Source organism: Andrographis paniculata, unplaced genomic scaffold, assembly GCF_009805555.1.
Source record: "Andrographis paniculata isolate CXL003 unplaced genomic scaffold, ASM980555v1 Contig59END, whole genome shotgun sequence".
Classification (NCBI taxonomy): Eukaryota; Viridiplantae; Streptophyta; class Magnoliopsida; order Lamiales; family Acanthaceae; genus Andrographis; species Andrographis paniculata.
This window is the reverse complement of record NW_026137594.1, coordinates 6,019,562-6,034,351: the sequence shown is the minus strand read 5'-3', so window position 1 is coordinate 6,034,351 and position 14,790 is coordinate 6,019,562. Positions and strand designations below refer to the sequence as shown.

Below are 14,790 nucleotides of genomic sequence, written 5' to 3'. Positions count from 1 at the left end.
GTTCCTTGTGGAAGGGCTCTGGCACCAAATTGAGTACCATCTCCATGATCCACAAATCCATCGAACACTATCACTTTCTTGAAGTAAGGCACTTAAAGACAAAGATAACAATGCATTGTCAACTCCATAATCTACTCTACGTTCATTTTTTTTTGTTTCTTCCTTACGCCGAAGTTTATCAATTTTCCATCAAACTTTGTTTGAACTGTTACCTACATCCATGTATAATTAATTTCTAAATGTCAAATTTCATGCCAAGCAATATGAATACTTCAACCAATAATTAAGGAACAACAATGCCAAAATTCATTTAGTTAGCTATGAAAAATAACAATTTTAAACGAATTTATGAAAACATGTGAGTTGCAAACTTGTAACTGACATATGAAAGTAAACTACATTATCCTGACACATATGAATAAATCAAGAATGTGGTAGCAAACAGAACTTCGTATTACAACAAAAAAAAATCCATCAACTTGTTATACAAACCATATCATGAATAAGAATATAGTAATGTTAAAATCCAAACACAAGAGATTTAACAACATTGAAATCATCACATATTTAACACTTGCAGTAAGTTATAGATTTTTGTTAAGTTTCCAAAAGTCTTTGCGCAAGCAAAAACATAAAAATAGTTATAAAGCCATGCTTGGTTGAGGAAAAACATACAACCAATAAAGATAAGATTATTCAAGCACTTAAAAAGTGATTCAAGCCTTGATTGGACACTACAATTGATATACTTATAACATGTATGATATCGTAAAAGTTAGACATTCAAACTCATTCCTCTCAATTTCTTGGCATTCATTGTACATACAACCCATCACGTTTTCAAAGGTTTATCTTGAAAAATTAGTGATATATCTTCGAGATGAGATGATAAGTATACAGGTGAAGCTTCCACCAAGAAACTCTGCGTATATAGTTCCACCTCTTTTCTGCATCCACCAATTATTTATAAAATAATGTTGGCTAATATCAAGTTAATTGGGAAATCAACTGCATGTACAAAAAATTTCTTTAAATAATTCCACCAAATAAAGTTCAAGTACCTTAGCATGCTCGAGCTCTTCCAGAAATAATATCGCAGACTCTTACCCCATCATATATCCATCATAATATTGGAGAATAATTGGAATAGGAAAGAATTTTGTTAGTGTTGAAATGTTATTCAAATTACACAAAAAATTTGCAGAATAATTCACCCAAATAAATTGCTATAATCTAGTATGGTTTAAAATTTATACCATTAATGTCTATCTAAATTTTAGGCAGGACGTTAGGCACTGATTAGTAGAAGATATTAGCCTTAATATCATTCCCTTTATTGTCTGTCTATGCACTAAGTTACCTTTTGAATGAAATCTGCGCGGCTTAGCTCTATGCATTTTGCAACTAATTTTTTTTTTTGTTCTTCTTGCATCCTCAATACTCTTCTTTGGCAGAATCTTTAGTCTGCAATAGAAAGAAAATACATAAAAATCAGCATGTTGCGATTTATGACAATTTGAAACTAATGTAGATACTAAATACTAAATGTGGATTCCCACCTAAAGGCAATCATCATCCTCCTTGTCTTTTCAAGAGTCAAGCCAGCCTAGCAAATTTTAACCAATGATTCTCCACTTATTGTAGCATCAGATTATTACATTTGGACAACCAAAACAAGGGAGCCCTCGAAAACTTCTCTTTGGATCCTTAAATCTCTGTAAATTAAATTAAATTATAATTTTATCGCATTTTATATGCAGCATGTATGCTCAACAGCAGAACCAATAATAGAGCATGTCAAAGCTGGATTTCATCATAATCTGTTTAAGAACAGAGGCTGGAAGATGATGCCTGCCTCATCCTCTACTCAGCCCGGGAAGACATCTAACCTTGCTGGAGCATTTTGAAATATATTGATTATTTATGTCTATATGTAATTGGTTGACTCCTTTAATATTTTAGTTTTAGTTTAATTCTAAAACTATGATGGCTTGTCGTCCGGTGCTTCATCCTCCATTTTTGTTCCTTCCACCCGGGTATGCTTGGTGTAGTTTTAAAATTTTTTACTTCGGTATTAATATAATCACTTGATCTTTTTGTTAAAAAAAAAAAACAATAATCAAACACCTCAAAATACAGATCGAGTAAAACTGAGAATAATGATTTTCTTTTCATCTTTTTTATTATAAAAAAAAATTGTATTTGAAAATAAAGAAACATATATCACAAAGACCCACTTTGAACTAAAAAAATTCTAAAAAGACTACATGAAGATAGATGGCTCCAATTGTACTTATATGTAGTTGAAATGAAAAGCTTCATATAAGTATAAATTACTTAATCTATTATTATAAAATGGTAGCATTAGATTCGCTGATAGCATTTTTCATGCTATTCTTCAAAGCCAACATAGAGCAATGATGACCAATACTCGGAGCTAAAAAAGAAATATTAGAGGATAAAGAATTGAAATATTATCCTCATTATTCAGCACCAAGCATTCTTATGAATGATAAAGAATAGTTTTCTAATTCCCATTGTACGTATACAAAAGTGAATGAGCTATTAACATGCAAAAATGAAACCTTTATTTGGAGGTTGAAATGAATTCATAAGATAAAATATATTGCATCTACATACCTCCAAAAAACTTGCCAACCAAATGTCACCTTTTGATGTTGCATATAAGAGAAGAAACTTCTAAATAAGACAACGCTTAAAGGGGCCTCCACGCCCCTCCTAGAGATCACAAATTACAAGAGCAAGTTGCTGATCTCAAGATTTAGCACAAACTGTAACAACAGAAGATGCATCTTCTCCAAGTAAAAAGGAAGTTACTGCAAGATCTAGTTGATGTTTTCCCTTCAGTACATAAACATTTTCAACAGTGGCTTCCTTATTTATAACATATGCGTAATAACATGGAAAAGTGCATCTGATAAACACAATGGATCACCATATGTCCAATTTTAATTGTTTTGAATGGAGCCACACACCAGGACTATTATTTATATTGGAAATGACAAGTGTAAATTGCAATTAATGAATGTTCAGCTTGAGAAGATGTGATGAATACAAATATTTAATGAAATCTGGCATATAATAGTTTGATAAATAAAGCATAGATGTGATTTATCTCACTATCTTTCTATTTTAGGACATGTATAGTACTGCAAACAGATGTCTTTGTGCTAATAAGTCAAACAATGACCATGAATCGAATCCATATTCAATTGGTTAAAAGAAATTATCAAAACTTTGGCAAACAAACTTTTTATCCCATTACTTGGACTTTAGCATTCCTTATGAAAATTACATTAACACAGTTCTTCAATCCATGTTGTAGACTATGAAACTTATTGTGCAACTTGTTCATAGTGAAATATGAATATCACTTATAGAATGTAACCAAGATTAATATTTGAAATATTTAAGAAATTACGTCTGAATAGCTATTGGCTTTTAGAAACTATCTTAAATTCGTGTAGTTTAACAGGTTATTCTTGTTTCCATCAACTATGAACACAAAATGCTGCACAGGATTATAAAGTCTCTATATAGAGATACTCAGGGAATATTTATCAAATTAACAAATATTATTATCATCAACAAAATCAAGAATACCAATACCAAACATCCACCTTAAAGATATGAACTTAAATAATCTATCTAAACAAACTTAGTGTAATTGCACGAGGAATTGAATAGTTCTCTGCCAAGCTCGTCGGCATAATCTGCTGGTTGGAGTTACTTAAATTTTGGGGTGGCATTGTTACTGCGCCTCTCCCCATTGAATTAGAAATTGAATAAGGCTTAACAATTGATACTCTAATTTCTAAGTCAAGAGGGTTTAAGAGAATTTGATTCAATAGATCCTCAAAAGTTAAAGAACATATGGATTTGAAACATAGATTACAATCACCACTCACATGTAACCAACCAAGATTATATAAAATCCTGAATATATATATATATATATATATCAGGCTTTGGAACAATGCCTTGATCTTATTGAACTGAACATCAATTTTATTTTTTTAATAAGAAACCACAAAAATAGAAATCGCTATTAGCTAATAAGTGACTAACCGAATAAAAAAAATAAAATAAAATATCAGGCTTTGGAACAATGCCTTTATATTAAATTGAACATCAATTTTTTTTTTTAAAAAGAACCACAAATAGGAATCGCTATTAACTAATCAGTGACTAACAGAATAAAAAAAAATTAAGCAAAAAAAATTAAGACCTATCCAAAACTCACAATCGAATCGAGGTATAATTGATCTCGACAAGAAACCCAACCCCAAATCTGTAGTTCACACAAATCAACTGTAATTCCCGATCCATAATCGAGTTGGCCTTTAAATATTTTGTTAACTAAATATCTTAAGGTTGTTATTCTCAATATGTAATGTTCAAATGACTATATATTTTATAATTCATATCTGATTTTTATAAAATTTGTGTCATTGGATAGGATTTTAAGTTATCTTTCTAATTCCACAAACAATGAGTCAATCCAAGTCCAAATGAAAGAGTTATGGCTAAAATAGTATTCAAAGGTCAGCTGTATATTCAAATACAATTTTAGAAAACGTCAATGCGACTTTAACTCCACTTTTAAACATAAAATATTATTTTATCCCTTATATTTAATCTTTATTTCATCCCCCAAACACTCCTAAACAAACCCGAGCCGTCATCCCCTTCCCTCCCACTCAAGTTGATGTGATTTTGGAGTAAGTTTTATACCTTCTTCTTCTTTACTTTTGGAATTCGATTTCATAACATGTGTGCATTATTTTAAGTTATTTCATTTATTTAAATAATGGAATTACTGTTCTAAAACCATATTCATATTATTCATGTTTTTATTTTCATTTTGACATATTATATGAGTTATTTGAAAGACAAATGAATTTTATATGATTTTATAAAGTTATACACTCATTTTCTTGACAGAAAAACATTACAGACTGCTCGAGGGATTTTCTGTAACTTTTTTATGCTATTTTCACACTTTTTATTCATGTTAAATTTAGATATTTGTGTTAAATTTAGTTAGAGACCAATTTTGTTCCATTTGGATATAAAGCGAATTTTATATAAATTTTTAAATTTACACATCCTATTTCTTGACTAAGATTCTGTTCAGTATGTTTAATTTATATTATGTTCTTTATGGAACTTCATTTTGTGTTTTTGTTTACTTTAAATATAGATATATGTGTTATCTTTCGTTAGAGATAAGTAAGTTTGTCCCATTTGAGTGTAAAGTGGATTTTTAGTGATTTTTATAATACAAACTGTTCTATTTTTTCGAAGTGAACAGGCTTTCTGAGTTAAGATGATATTCTGAATGTAATTAAAATTAATAATTTTATTTTTGATCTTTGAAATATAACTTAGGAACGTTAGCTTTGATTTGACACTAATTTCATAATATTTGAACCAAGAATGAATTTACGGTGAATTTATCGTTTTCTCATTTCTCTAGGGTTTGCTTTGCGATTCATCGGTAGAACTCTTCACTCTTGGTAAGTTTTCCATCAATTTATTCATTTCTTTTGAGAAATCTGTTTGATCCCCTTCCTTGTTAATGTTAGCGGTTTCATTTGAATTTCTAGGATTGTTATTCGCGAGACGACCGTGAAAAAGAAAACAGCATAGTTCTTCACTTGCATCTGATCGGAGTTTATTGCGCATCCAACATGTTTAATTGTAAGCGCCAGGCGAATCGAACCATCTCAATTTTTAGTTTCTGTTTTATTCGATGAGTATTTGTATTTCGATGTACAACGTGATTCACGATTTATATCCTGGTGCTACGTGTTGGAATTTGAATTTGAATTTGTGATTATAATCGATATTGTTGTGTTTTTATGCAGTATGAATTTTCCGATTATAGTTGGATTCTGCGAATTTTTACAGTGAATTGCTAGATCTAGTTTGATCGATTGACACTGAGAATCATGAATTATATGTGAAGTATACCATTTGTTCATTAGTAGAATCGATAAACCTCTTTCATGTCATCTGGAAAATTGGTCTATATTTGTATGTAATTGATCCAGATTAGTTGTTGTGAGCTCTGTTAAAAGTTTTACTTTAAAAGAGATCTGTTATTACCTTTCGAATTTATCGAATTCTTGTCTTTCTGAATTGCATTTAACTGTTTACAAGGGAAGAACCGAATGACATAATGGAATTAAAGGGAGGGAAGAACAAGTCTAGTAGTAAAAACTTATCATATGAAGCTCCTCTCGAATACACAATCGAATATGTTCGCCCGAACGGAGGAATCAAGAAGTTCCGATCTGCTCCATACTCCAACGTGAGCTTTACTTGTTACCCTGTAATATTTATCCAGTTTACGATTAATCTTGTGCTGTTATAGGCATTTTATTTGTCAACTTTTTGAACTTCAGTGTGCTCGGAAGCCATCCTGATATTCGTCAAGCTCTGTGATCATAACCAGTTCTTCAGCTTTCAAACTCTGCTTTCGTATTATTTCCTCGCGCCTTTTCCTACTGAATCAAAATAGCTATGGTGCCCTCGGCAATCGGTTTTGAAGGTTATGAGAAAAGACTTGAGATATCGTTTTTCAATCCTGGAATATTTGCTGATCCTGAGAACCGTGGCCTCCGAGCTCTTTCTAAAGCGCAGTTGGATGAAATTCTGGCGCCAGCAGAATGCATAATTGTCGCATCATTATGCAATGATGAAGTTGATTCCTATGTGCTGTCGGAGTCTAGCCTTTTCGTGTACCCGTACAGGATGATCCTCAAAACTTGTGGGACTACTAAATTAATGCTCTCGATCCCGCCCGTCGTTAATCTCGCTGGAATGATCGGGCTCACGGTGTGCTCTGTCAGATACACTCGCGGATGCTTTATGTACCCGGGCGCTCAGCCATATTCACATCGAAGCTTTTCTGACGAAGTCGCTGTTCTCGATCGCCATTTCGCCAAACTTGGCCTCATCAGCGAAGTTCACGTGATGTGCGACGACGACAGGCGTAATAAATGGCACGTCTACTCCGCCTGTGCTAAATCGGATAGCGTCGAGTCGCGTGTTTACACGTTGGAAATGTGCATGACGCATTTGGATAAGAATAAGGCGTCGGTGTTCTTCAAGAATCGCTCGAGCTCCGCAAATTGCGGTATTCATACTAAATACATTGTGTTTTTGGTCTATTAATAGTGTTTAAATTTGAAATTTTATATGATTTCAACTAGTTCTTGTATCTTTGAGAAGATATATTAATCGAATCATTAAATTTATTGATTATAGAGGATTGAATTAATATTTTTTAGATAGATATTGAAAAAAAAATTGATAAGAAATAAGCAAAAGAAATTGTAAAAATTGCGACGGAATTAGCAATAGTTATATTCTCTCGCAATTTGCTATTCTATTTGCAACACATATATTCTTTTTTTAAAATGCGTTGCAAAAACTTGCAATAGAATTAGCCACAATTTTTTTCCATTACATTGCATTATGATAACAATATATTTCTGTAGTAAAATTCTGTAACAAAAAATTGCGATAGAAATGATTGTCACTAATTCTATTGCAATTCTCTGCAACGGAAAATTTTAATTGTCACGTTGGGTTACTACAATAATATTTACTACAACTTCTACTTGGTCGCAAATTCCGTTGTAATTGAAAGTTGTGATAGAAATTTTGTCAGTTATGACGGAATTTTTCCGTAGTAATTTGTAATTTCTTTTGTAGTGGTAAGTTAATTGATCGAATTTGATGATTAGGTGAAGTCCGACCGAACCAAGTCCTACGAGTCGGTGGTAGTAGAGTTGGGTAGCTTCCCCTAAGTAAGGTAAGGGGTTAAATTATGCATATTTGAAATGATTGACCATTAAACTACGTGTCTTAGTTAAATAGGCTATTATAATCATATCTTTTTTTGTGATATGTGGTGAACTTGCTATTAAGAATTCATAATTTTTGTAAGCCGTGGATTTGGCTAGACTTACCGTTGATTGGAAAATTGATTATTAATTTATGTATGCCGTGGATTTGGCTAAACTTAGTTGTTGATTGGAAAGTCAGTTATTAATTTGTGTATGCCGTGGATTTGGCTGGACTTAGCCGTTGATTGGCAAGTCGGTTATTAATTTGTGTATGCCGTGGATTTGGCTGGACTTAGCCGTTGATCGGAAAGTCAATTATTAATTTGTGTATGTCGTGGATTTGACTAGACTTAGATGCTGATTGACAAGTCGATTCATTAATTTATGTATGCTATGGATTTGGCTAGATCTAGTCGTTGATTAACAAGTCAATTCATTATTCGTTATGTCATGAATTTGGCTAGACTTAGCCATTGATTGGCAAGTCGGCTGATATGTTTTGAGCCATGTATTTTGGCAAGTTGTAGTTGTTGTATGACTATCATTTATTGTTGATAAATTGTTTCGTGCATTGCATATTTAATTCCTTACTCAGCTTTAGATGTTTACCACCCTTTTCTATGATGAGTTGATTTCCGGACCTTCACCCACTTGATGCATCATAGGGATGGGACTTTATCGAGCATGCATGATTTTTATCTAATAATGTCCGAACTTATGATTTTTATATACTCCCTATTTTGAGATTCCTACTTTTGAGATGCATTGAGACTCTTAATACATGTAAAGACTTCGAACAATTACATGTTTTTTAAATGCTTAAGGGTGTGTTGGAAAATATATTTTAAAATTTCCGAAAAGAAAAATATTTACACTCACTATTATGATATTTTAGCCTTAGCATCGGGGCACATCATGTTATTTATTATTATTATTATTTTTACGTGATGTTGTTCTGGTGTTGGCGTGTGATACTTCAAATATATATATATATACATATATATTTATTTGGGGTGTTACATCAACCTAATAAAAAATGCCTCTTCTAATATAAAAAAATATGATTTTTCCCAAACCCTAGATCAAATTAAAACCACTCCAAATTGTTAACATACATTGCGATTTCTTCACCCTGTGTGGCAAATTATTATTCTTCATGCCGGTGAAGTTCTTAAGGGATACACACGGCTGAACGACGGCGATCCGTGGTCGAGCTTGGCTAGAGCGGGGCGATGACGATTCCGGATTCATGAAAATAGCTTAAGTTTGACAGAGGAGGGTAACACTTATACCCCAAACACGATTTTAATCATGTTCTAAATATAAACACATTTTATTCTGAATGGTTTAATTAATGGATTTGTTTTTTCAAAAATTCATTTCTTTATTAAACAAAATTAATTTGAATTCTTTTAAATTTTTGTTACAATATGAGTACCGCAATAAATGATTTTTGAATGATTTTCCGTAATTTTTGTTAATTGTAACGGTAAAATATTCGGGACAAAAAAATTCATAGTTTGACCAAGAAATATACTTTTTGCTACGAAAAATTTCGTAACTAATAATATCATTTGTCACAAACAAATTGTTACCGTTAGAAAATCGCTACAAATAGTCATTATTTTGGTAGTGGTACAAAAAGATAAAATTAACAAAATGATAACTTGAATGTATGATAATTTTTTTTTAATATTTAATATTTATAATTTTTTTAAATATATATTATTTCTATATTATAAAAAATACATTTAAATTATTTTAAAAAGTAAAAAATTACTAATCAAATGTTGTTATGATTCATCAACACCTACAAATGTCTATATATTATAATTTGTTTTAAATATATACTTTTACTCCGTTATGCTTTTATATATATATTCTAATACTCTTTGACGAGTTAATATACATTATTTGTATTTTTTATATAGTCAAATTATCAAATATTTTCAAGTAAAACAAAACAAAATAAAATAAAGACAATTCACACAACTACAAATTGAAAAAATTGATATATGTTATTAAATTTGAAAAGAAAAACTACAATGAAAATAATTTTGATATTGTTGGAACCTAAAATTCGGAGGTTCCAACGCCGTTCGTTGATTTGTCGGTGCGGGTTCCGAAGGTACTCCAAAAAGTCTGTCCGTCATCGGATTTTGGGCGGCTCCTTCGGTAGAGCCTGCACGGCTTCGAGCCTAAGCGAGGCTTCGAGCCTAAACAATCGATTTCGATAGATTTAAATAACATCTACTAAAACTTGGATAAATCTATTGGAAATCGAATAAAAAAAACATGTAATTCGAATTAAAATGCATAAAAAAAAACTAAAACATGAAAAGAAAATAGAAAAAAATACGAGTTCATCTTCTTGTACGTGTGTGATGTATTTTTTCCTAGTTTTAATCCTAAGATTAGAATAACCGCCTCTTCCCACTAAAAGGAGTAGTTCCAATTATTCCTCAACCACTCAGCCGCTTGGTAACCTTCCATTACTACCTCAAACTGCATGGTAACCTCCTTGCACTACCTCCAACTGTCTAGTAACCTCCTTCCATCAGTTCCCTGGTAACCTCCTTCCATCAGCTCCTAACTACCTGGTAACCTCCTTCCATCAGCTTCCAACCACTTCCATTGCCTCTGGACTGGATTCCACTTGCTCTGAACTTCTCCCATTGCCTCTGGACTAGATCTTCCGCTTAGTCCAACTTGTTTCCATCGTACTCCTAGCCGGTCTACGGGGATGTGTCTCCAACAGCCTCGAGTTAAATGAAATCTTCGGTTTTTCTCTTGTTGGCTTATTCCATGAAGCTTTTTGAATAAAGTATGAAAGTGCATAGACGCTCCACTAATGATCAATATGAAATTATTAACCCATGGCCAACGGAGGTAGTTATCCCATGATCTATGGAAGCTGTTGCTTTCTATCTTGTGGAGGCAACCTTCCTCTGCTTTGTGGAAGCACCGCAGTCCAATGTAGGTAGTTATTTTCAACTCAATGGAGACAACAATTTCTGACCTTATGGAAATATTTTTCCGGGATGGAGGCGCCATAGTCCAAGAAGTTGCTGCCCTAAGGTCCATGGAGGTTGTTGCTTTCTGTCCTGTGGAAATACCACAATCCAATGAAAGTTGTTGTCTTCGACTTTGTGGAGGCAGCAGTATTTGGATCCAAGGCTTGAATCTCCATTGTTGTTGAGCGGCTCCGTGGCCAATGAGCTCTGGCTCCACTTTTGTCTTTGAGCCTCATTCACGTTCAGGTGCTTTTGGACCCATGTCCAACAATGCTCTCCTCAAAAGGGCTGGGTGATTGCTTCCATTGAGCCCATGTCCTTTTGTTTTGAGCCGTTCGCTTGAATCAACTATGGTCACTTCTGTTGACAAGGGATCCTCCTCGACCTTCACTTCTTGGACTTCATTTCCATCCCAAAACATCAACGTTTGATGAAGTGTCGAAGGCACACACTCGCATGCATGAATCCAATTCCGTCCCAAGAAAGCCGAATAGAATGGTCTACTATCGATCACCATGAAATTGATGATATTTCCTTTGTCCCTATATGCACACTCAATGTGATCATACCTACTGGTTTGTAAGAATTCCCCACAAAATTGGTAAGTCATACAAATGTAGAAATAAGTCGTCACTAGTCTTTCTGAACTTCCATAGGGTCTCAATTGGAAACACATTCACAGAAGCTCCATTGTCCACCAGAACTTGGTCAAACGGATAGCCATTAATCGAGACCTGAATGTGCAAAGGCTTGACATGTTAGTTTTGGCCAGTCCCGTGCCTCTTAAATTCTATCATCATTGCCGCATCATTCCATTCGAAGATAGGCTCTTCGTCAACGACAACTTTCTCTAACTCTTGAACTTCTTCCGGAGGCTCCTCTACTTGCTTCATTCTAGGAAAAGACTCCATAGCCTGGTTCCTTAGCGGCTTCACAGCCTGCTTTCTTTCTGGAAGTGGCTCCACAACCTGCTTCCTTTCTGAAAGCGGCTCCAGAACTTGCTTCCTTAGCGGTTCCACAGCCTGCTTTATTTCTTGAAGCGGCTCCATAACCTATTTTTTCTCTGAAAGTGACTCCACAACCTGCTTCCTTTTTTAAAGCGGCTCCACAGCCTGCCTTCTCTCTGAAATCGGCTTCACAACTTGCTTCCTTGGCATCTTCATGACTTGCTTTCTTTCTGGAAATGGCTCCATAGCCTGTTTCTTTTATTTCTTTCTCTCTGAAAGCGGCTCCACAACTTGCTTTTTCTCTGAAAGCGGCTCCACAACCTTATTTCTCTCTAAAAGCGGCTCCACAGTCTGCTTCCTTGGCAGCTTCAGGACTTGCTTCCTTGGCGGCTCCATGGTCTGCTTTCTTTCTGGAAGTGGCTCCACTGATTCATTGGTGCCTCTATGGCCTGCTTCCTTTCTGGAAGCGGCCCTACAACTTGCTTCCTTAGCGGCTTTACAACCTGCTTTCTTTCTTGAAACAGCTCCACAGCCTGCTTCTTTGGCGGCTCCATGGCCTGATTTTTTTTTTTTTTTTCTGGAAACGGCTCCATAGCCTGCTTCTTTTTTGGAGGCGGCTCCTCCATCTGTTTTTCTTTTAGAGATGGCTTGTGTGACCTTTCATCCTCCATACGAGCCTTCAACTTTCTTCTTTGCTCTCGCCTCTTTTGAGTCCTGGTGAGTCTCCTTATTGCCCCATAGTGGAAAGCTTCAGCTCATTCACAATCTATTTTTCATTCTCTTTCACGATAGGAGGCTTTCGTGTCGCATTGGGAATGATGGTGATTTGGTCAGCCGTGATAACAGTCCAAATTCGTTTCCCATTTGTGAATTTCACTTCTGCTACGATGGCCTCCGGCTTGGGTCCGTTGTATACTTTCTTCCTTTCCGATCCCGAGGCTTTCAGACTTTGGATGGTGACACCGACATTAGGCTCCCTATTGACCGTCCTTTGTCTTACCTTCTCCATGTTCGAACTTGAGACTTTATCAAATGTCACTCTTGTAAGGACAGATTTTTTAGCAGGGGCCTTTGGTCCTAGACAGTCTTAAATCAAAGGTTTTAACGGCTGGGTGCTAAGCCTGTTTTTCATAAGTCCTTTAGCCGTCATAGTATTAGCAAAAGGAATAAAACCTTTGGTCGGCTTCAATGCCAGACACAAATAAGTCTTTCCATTTTCTAATTTCGTGGCCAAAGCTTCTGCCTCCGCAAAATCCTTTTCGTTTGAAGTCGCTAGGGCTTTTACCCCTACAGGCTCATTTTCGTATGGAACCTCCATAGCCTCTAGAGTCTCTTCCCCTACAACCTCCTTTTCGTATGGAGTCTCCATGGTTTCTGGAGCCTATGTCCCTGCAGAGTCCTTTTCATATGGAGCCTCTGCTTTTACATCCTCCTCTTCGTTAGGAGTCTCCACGGTCCCTGGAGTCTCTACCTCCACAAATTTTGGAGCTTCCATGGCTTCTAGAACCTCTGCCTCTGCTCCTTTTCGATCGGAGCCTCCACAACCTCTGGAGTCTCAGCTTCCACAAGTTCTGGAGCTTCCGTGGCTTTTGGAACCTCTGCCTCTGCAGACTCCTTTTCAACTGGAGCCTCCACAGCCTTTGGAGTCTTTGCTACCATAAACTCTAGAGCTTCCATGGCTTCTGGAACCTCTGCCTCCGCAGGCTCCTTTTCGATTGGAGCCTCTGCCTCCGCAGACTTCTTTTCGACTGGAGCCTCCACAACCTCTGAGTCTCGGCCCTTACAACTTCTTTTTTGTATGGAGGTGAATTTTTCGCGCTCAAAGTGGCACTAGGCTTCTTTTCAAACCTTCTTTTTGAAAATGCCCTCGGTATGCAATCTGCGATGACATCAACGTTCATCAGAGGCTTGGCCTTTTGTTGATTTGGTGTCAGCGGCTACACTCCGGCTGCCTGCTGATGGAAGGTTGGTGGTTGCATCTCTGCAGCCTGCCCTCCTTGCCCTTGTGTTTCGACGGTCCTCTTCCATTGGAGATTAGCCACGTACGGACCGTGACATCCCCATGACGGTGTTGGCGCATTCCACGTAGGTTCTTCGCAGAATCGCCTTGGCGGGATTATGCCAAATGCTGAAAATTTTCTTGCCCCTCGTGGAGGCTCAGCACTGCTATTAAAAAATCCTAACGTCCAAGGGGTTCCATCCCTCCGCAGCCTGTTTGCTCCAGCGCTTCGCAGGCTGTTGCCAACCTTCCACAGGCTGTTGGCTCCAGCCATCCGTAGGTTGTTGGTTCCAGCCTTTCGCAAACTGGTGGTTCCAGCCTTCCGTAGGCTGGTAGTTCCAGCCCTCCACAGGCTGTTGGCTCTAGCCATCCGCAGGTTGTTGGAACCAGCCTTCCGCAGACTGGTGGTACCAGCCCTCCGCAGGCTGTTGCTTCCAGCTTCATGCAGGTTGTTGCTTCCAACTTGATCTTACCTGCCCCGGCCCTAAGGCCTGAAGCATTGGATGTTCTGCAACAATTCCATAGCTTTCTTCAGGTGCTACAAATGAACCCCATGTCAACCTCAACATCAGTATTCGAAAAATCCGACTTTGGTCCCATTGGACGTGCCAATTGTTGGAGCCTAAAATTTGGAGGTTCCAAGACCGTTCGTCAATTCGCCGGTGTGGGTTCCAAAAGTACTCCAAAGAGCCTGTCCTTCGTCGGATTTGGAGTGGCTCTTTCGGTGGAGCCTGCACGGCTTCGATCTTAAATGAGGCTTCAAGCCTAAACGACCAATTTTGATGGATTTAAACTAACATCTACTAAAACTCGGATAAATCTACTGGAAAACGGATAAAAATATGCTAGAAACATAAAGACATGTAATTCGAAAATGCGGATAAAAATATGCTAGAAACATAAATGCATAAATGAAAACTAAAAACTACGAAAAAGTATAGAAATATGCG

At 36.2% G+C, this 14,790-nt stretch overlaps 1 protein-coding gene across 4 annotated transcripts; it reads left to right on the top strand.

Moving 5' to 3' along the window:
- The first annotated feature begins 5,430 nt into the window (after window positions 1–5,430).
- LOC127258630 (S-adenosylmethionine decarboxylase proenzyme-like) lies at window positions 5,431–8,257 on the top strand. 4 transcript variants are annotated; one of them, XM_051285557.1, is made up of 5 exons: window positions 5,431–5,540; window positions 5,631–5,724; window positions 6,192–6,337; window positions 6,432–7,165; window positions 7,779–8,240. In XM_051285557.1, exons 4-5 carry the CDS (start codon window positions 6,550–6,552, stop codon window positions 7,829–7,831), a joined length of 669 nt encoding a protein of 222 aa, XP_051141514.1. In that variant the 5' UTR covers window positions 5,431–5,540; window positions 5,631–5,724; window positions 6,192–6,337; window positions 6,432–6,549; the 3' UTR covers window positions 7,832–8,240. The 4 variants fall into 4 exon arrangements, with proteins under 4 accessions (XP_051141514.1, XP_051141515.1, XP_051141516.1 ...); XM_051285558.1 differs by having other exon boundaries at window positions 6,187–6,337; XM_051285559.1 differs by lacking the exon at window positions 7,779–8,240 and having other exon boundaries at window positions 6,432–7,304.
- The last annotated feature ends 6,533 nt before the right edge of the window (window positions 8,258–14,790 follow it).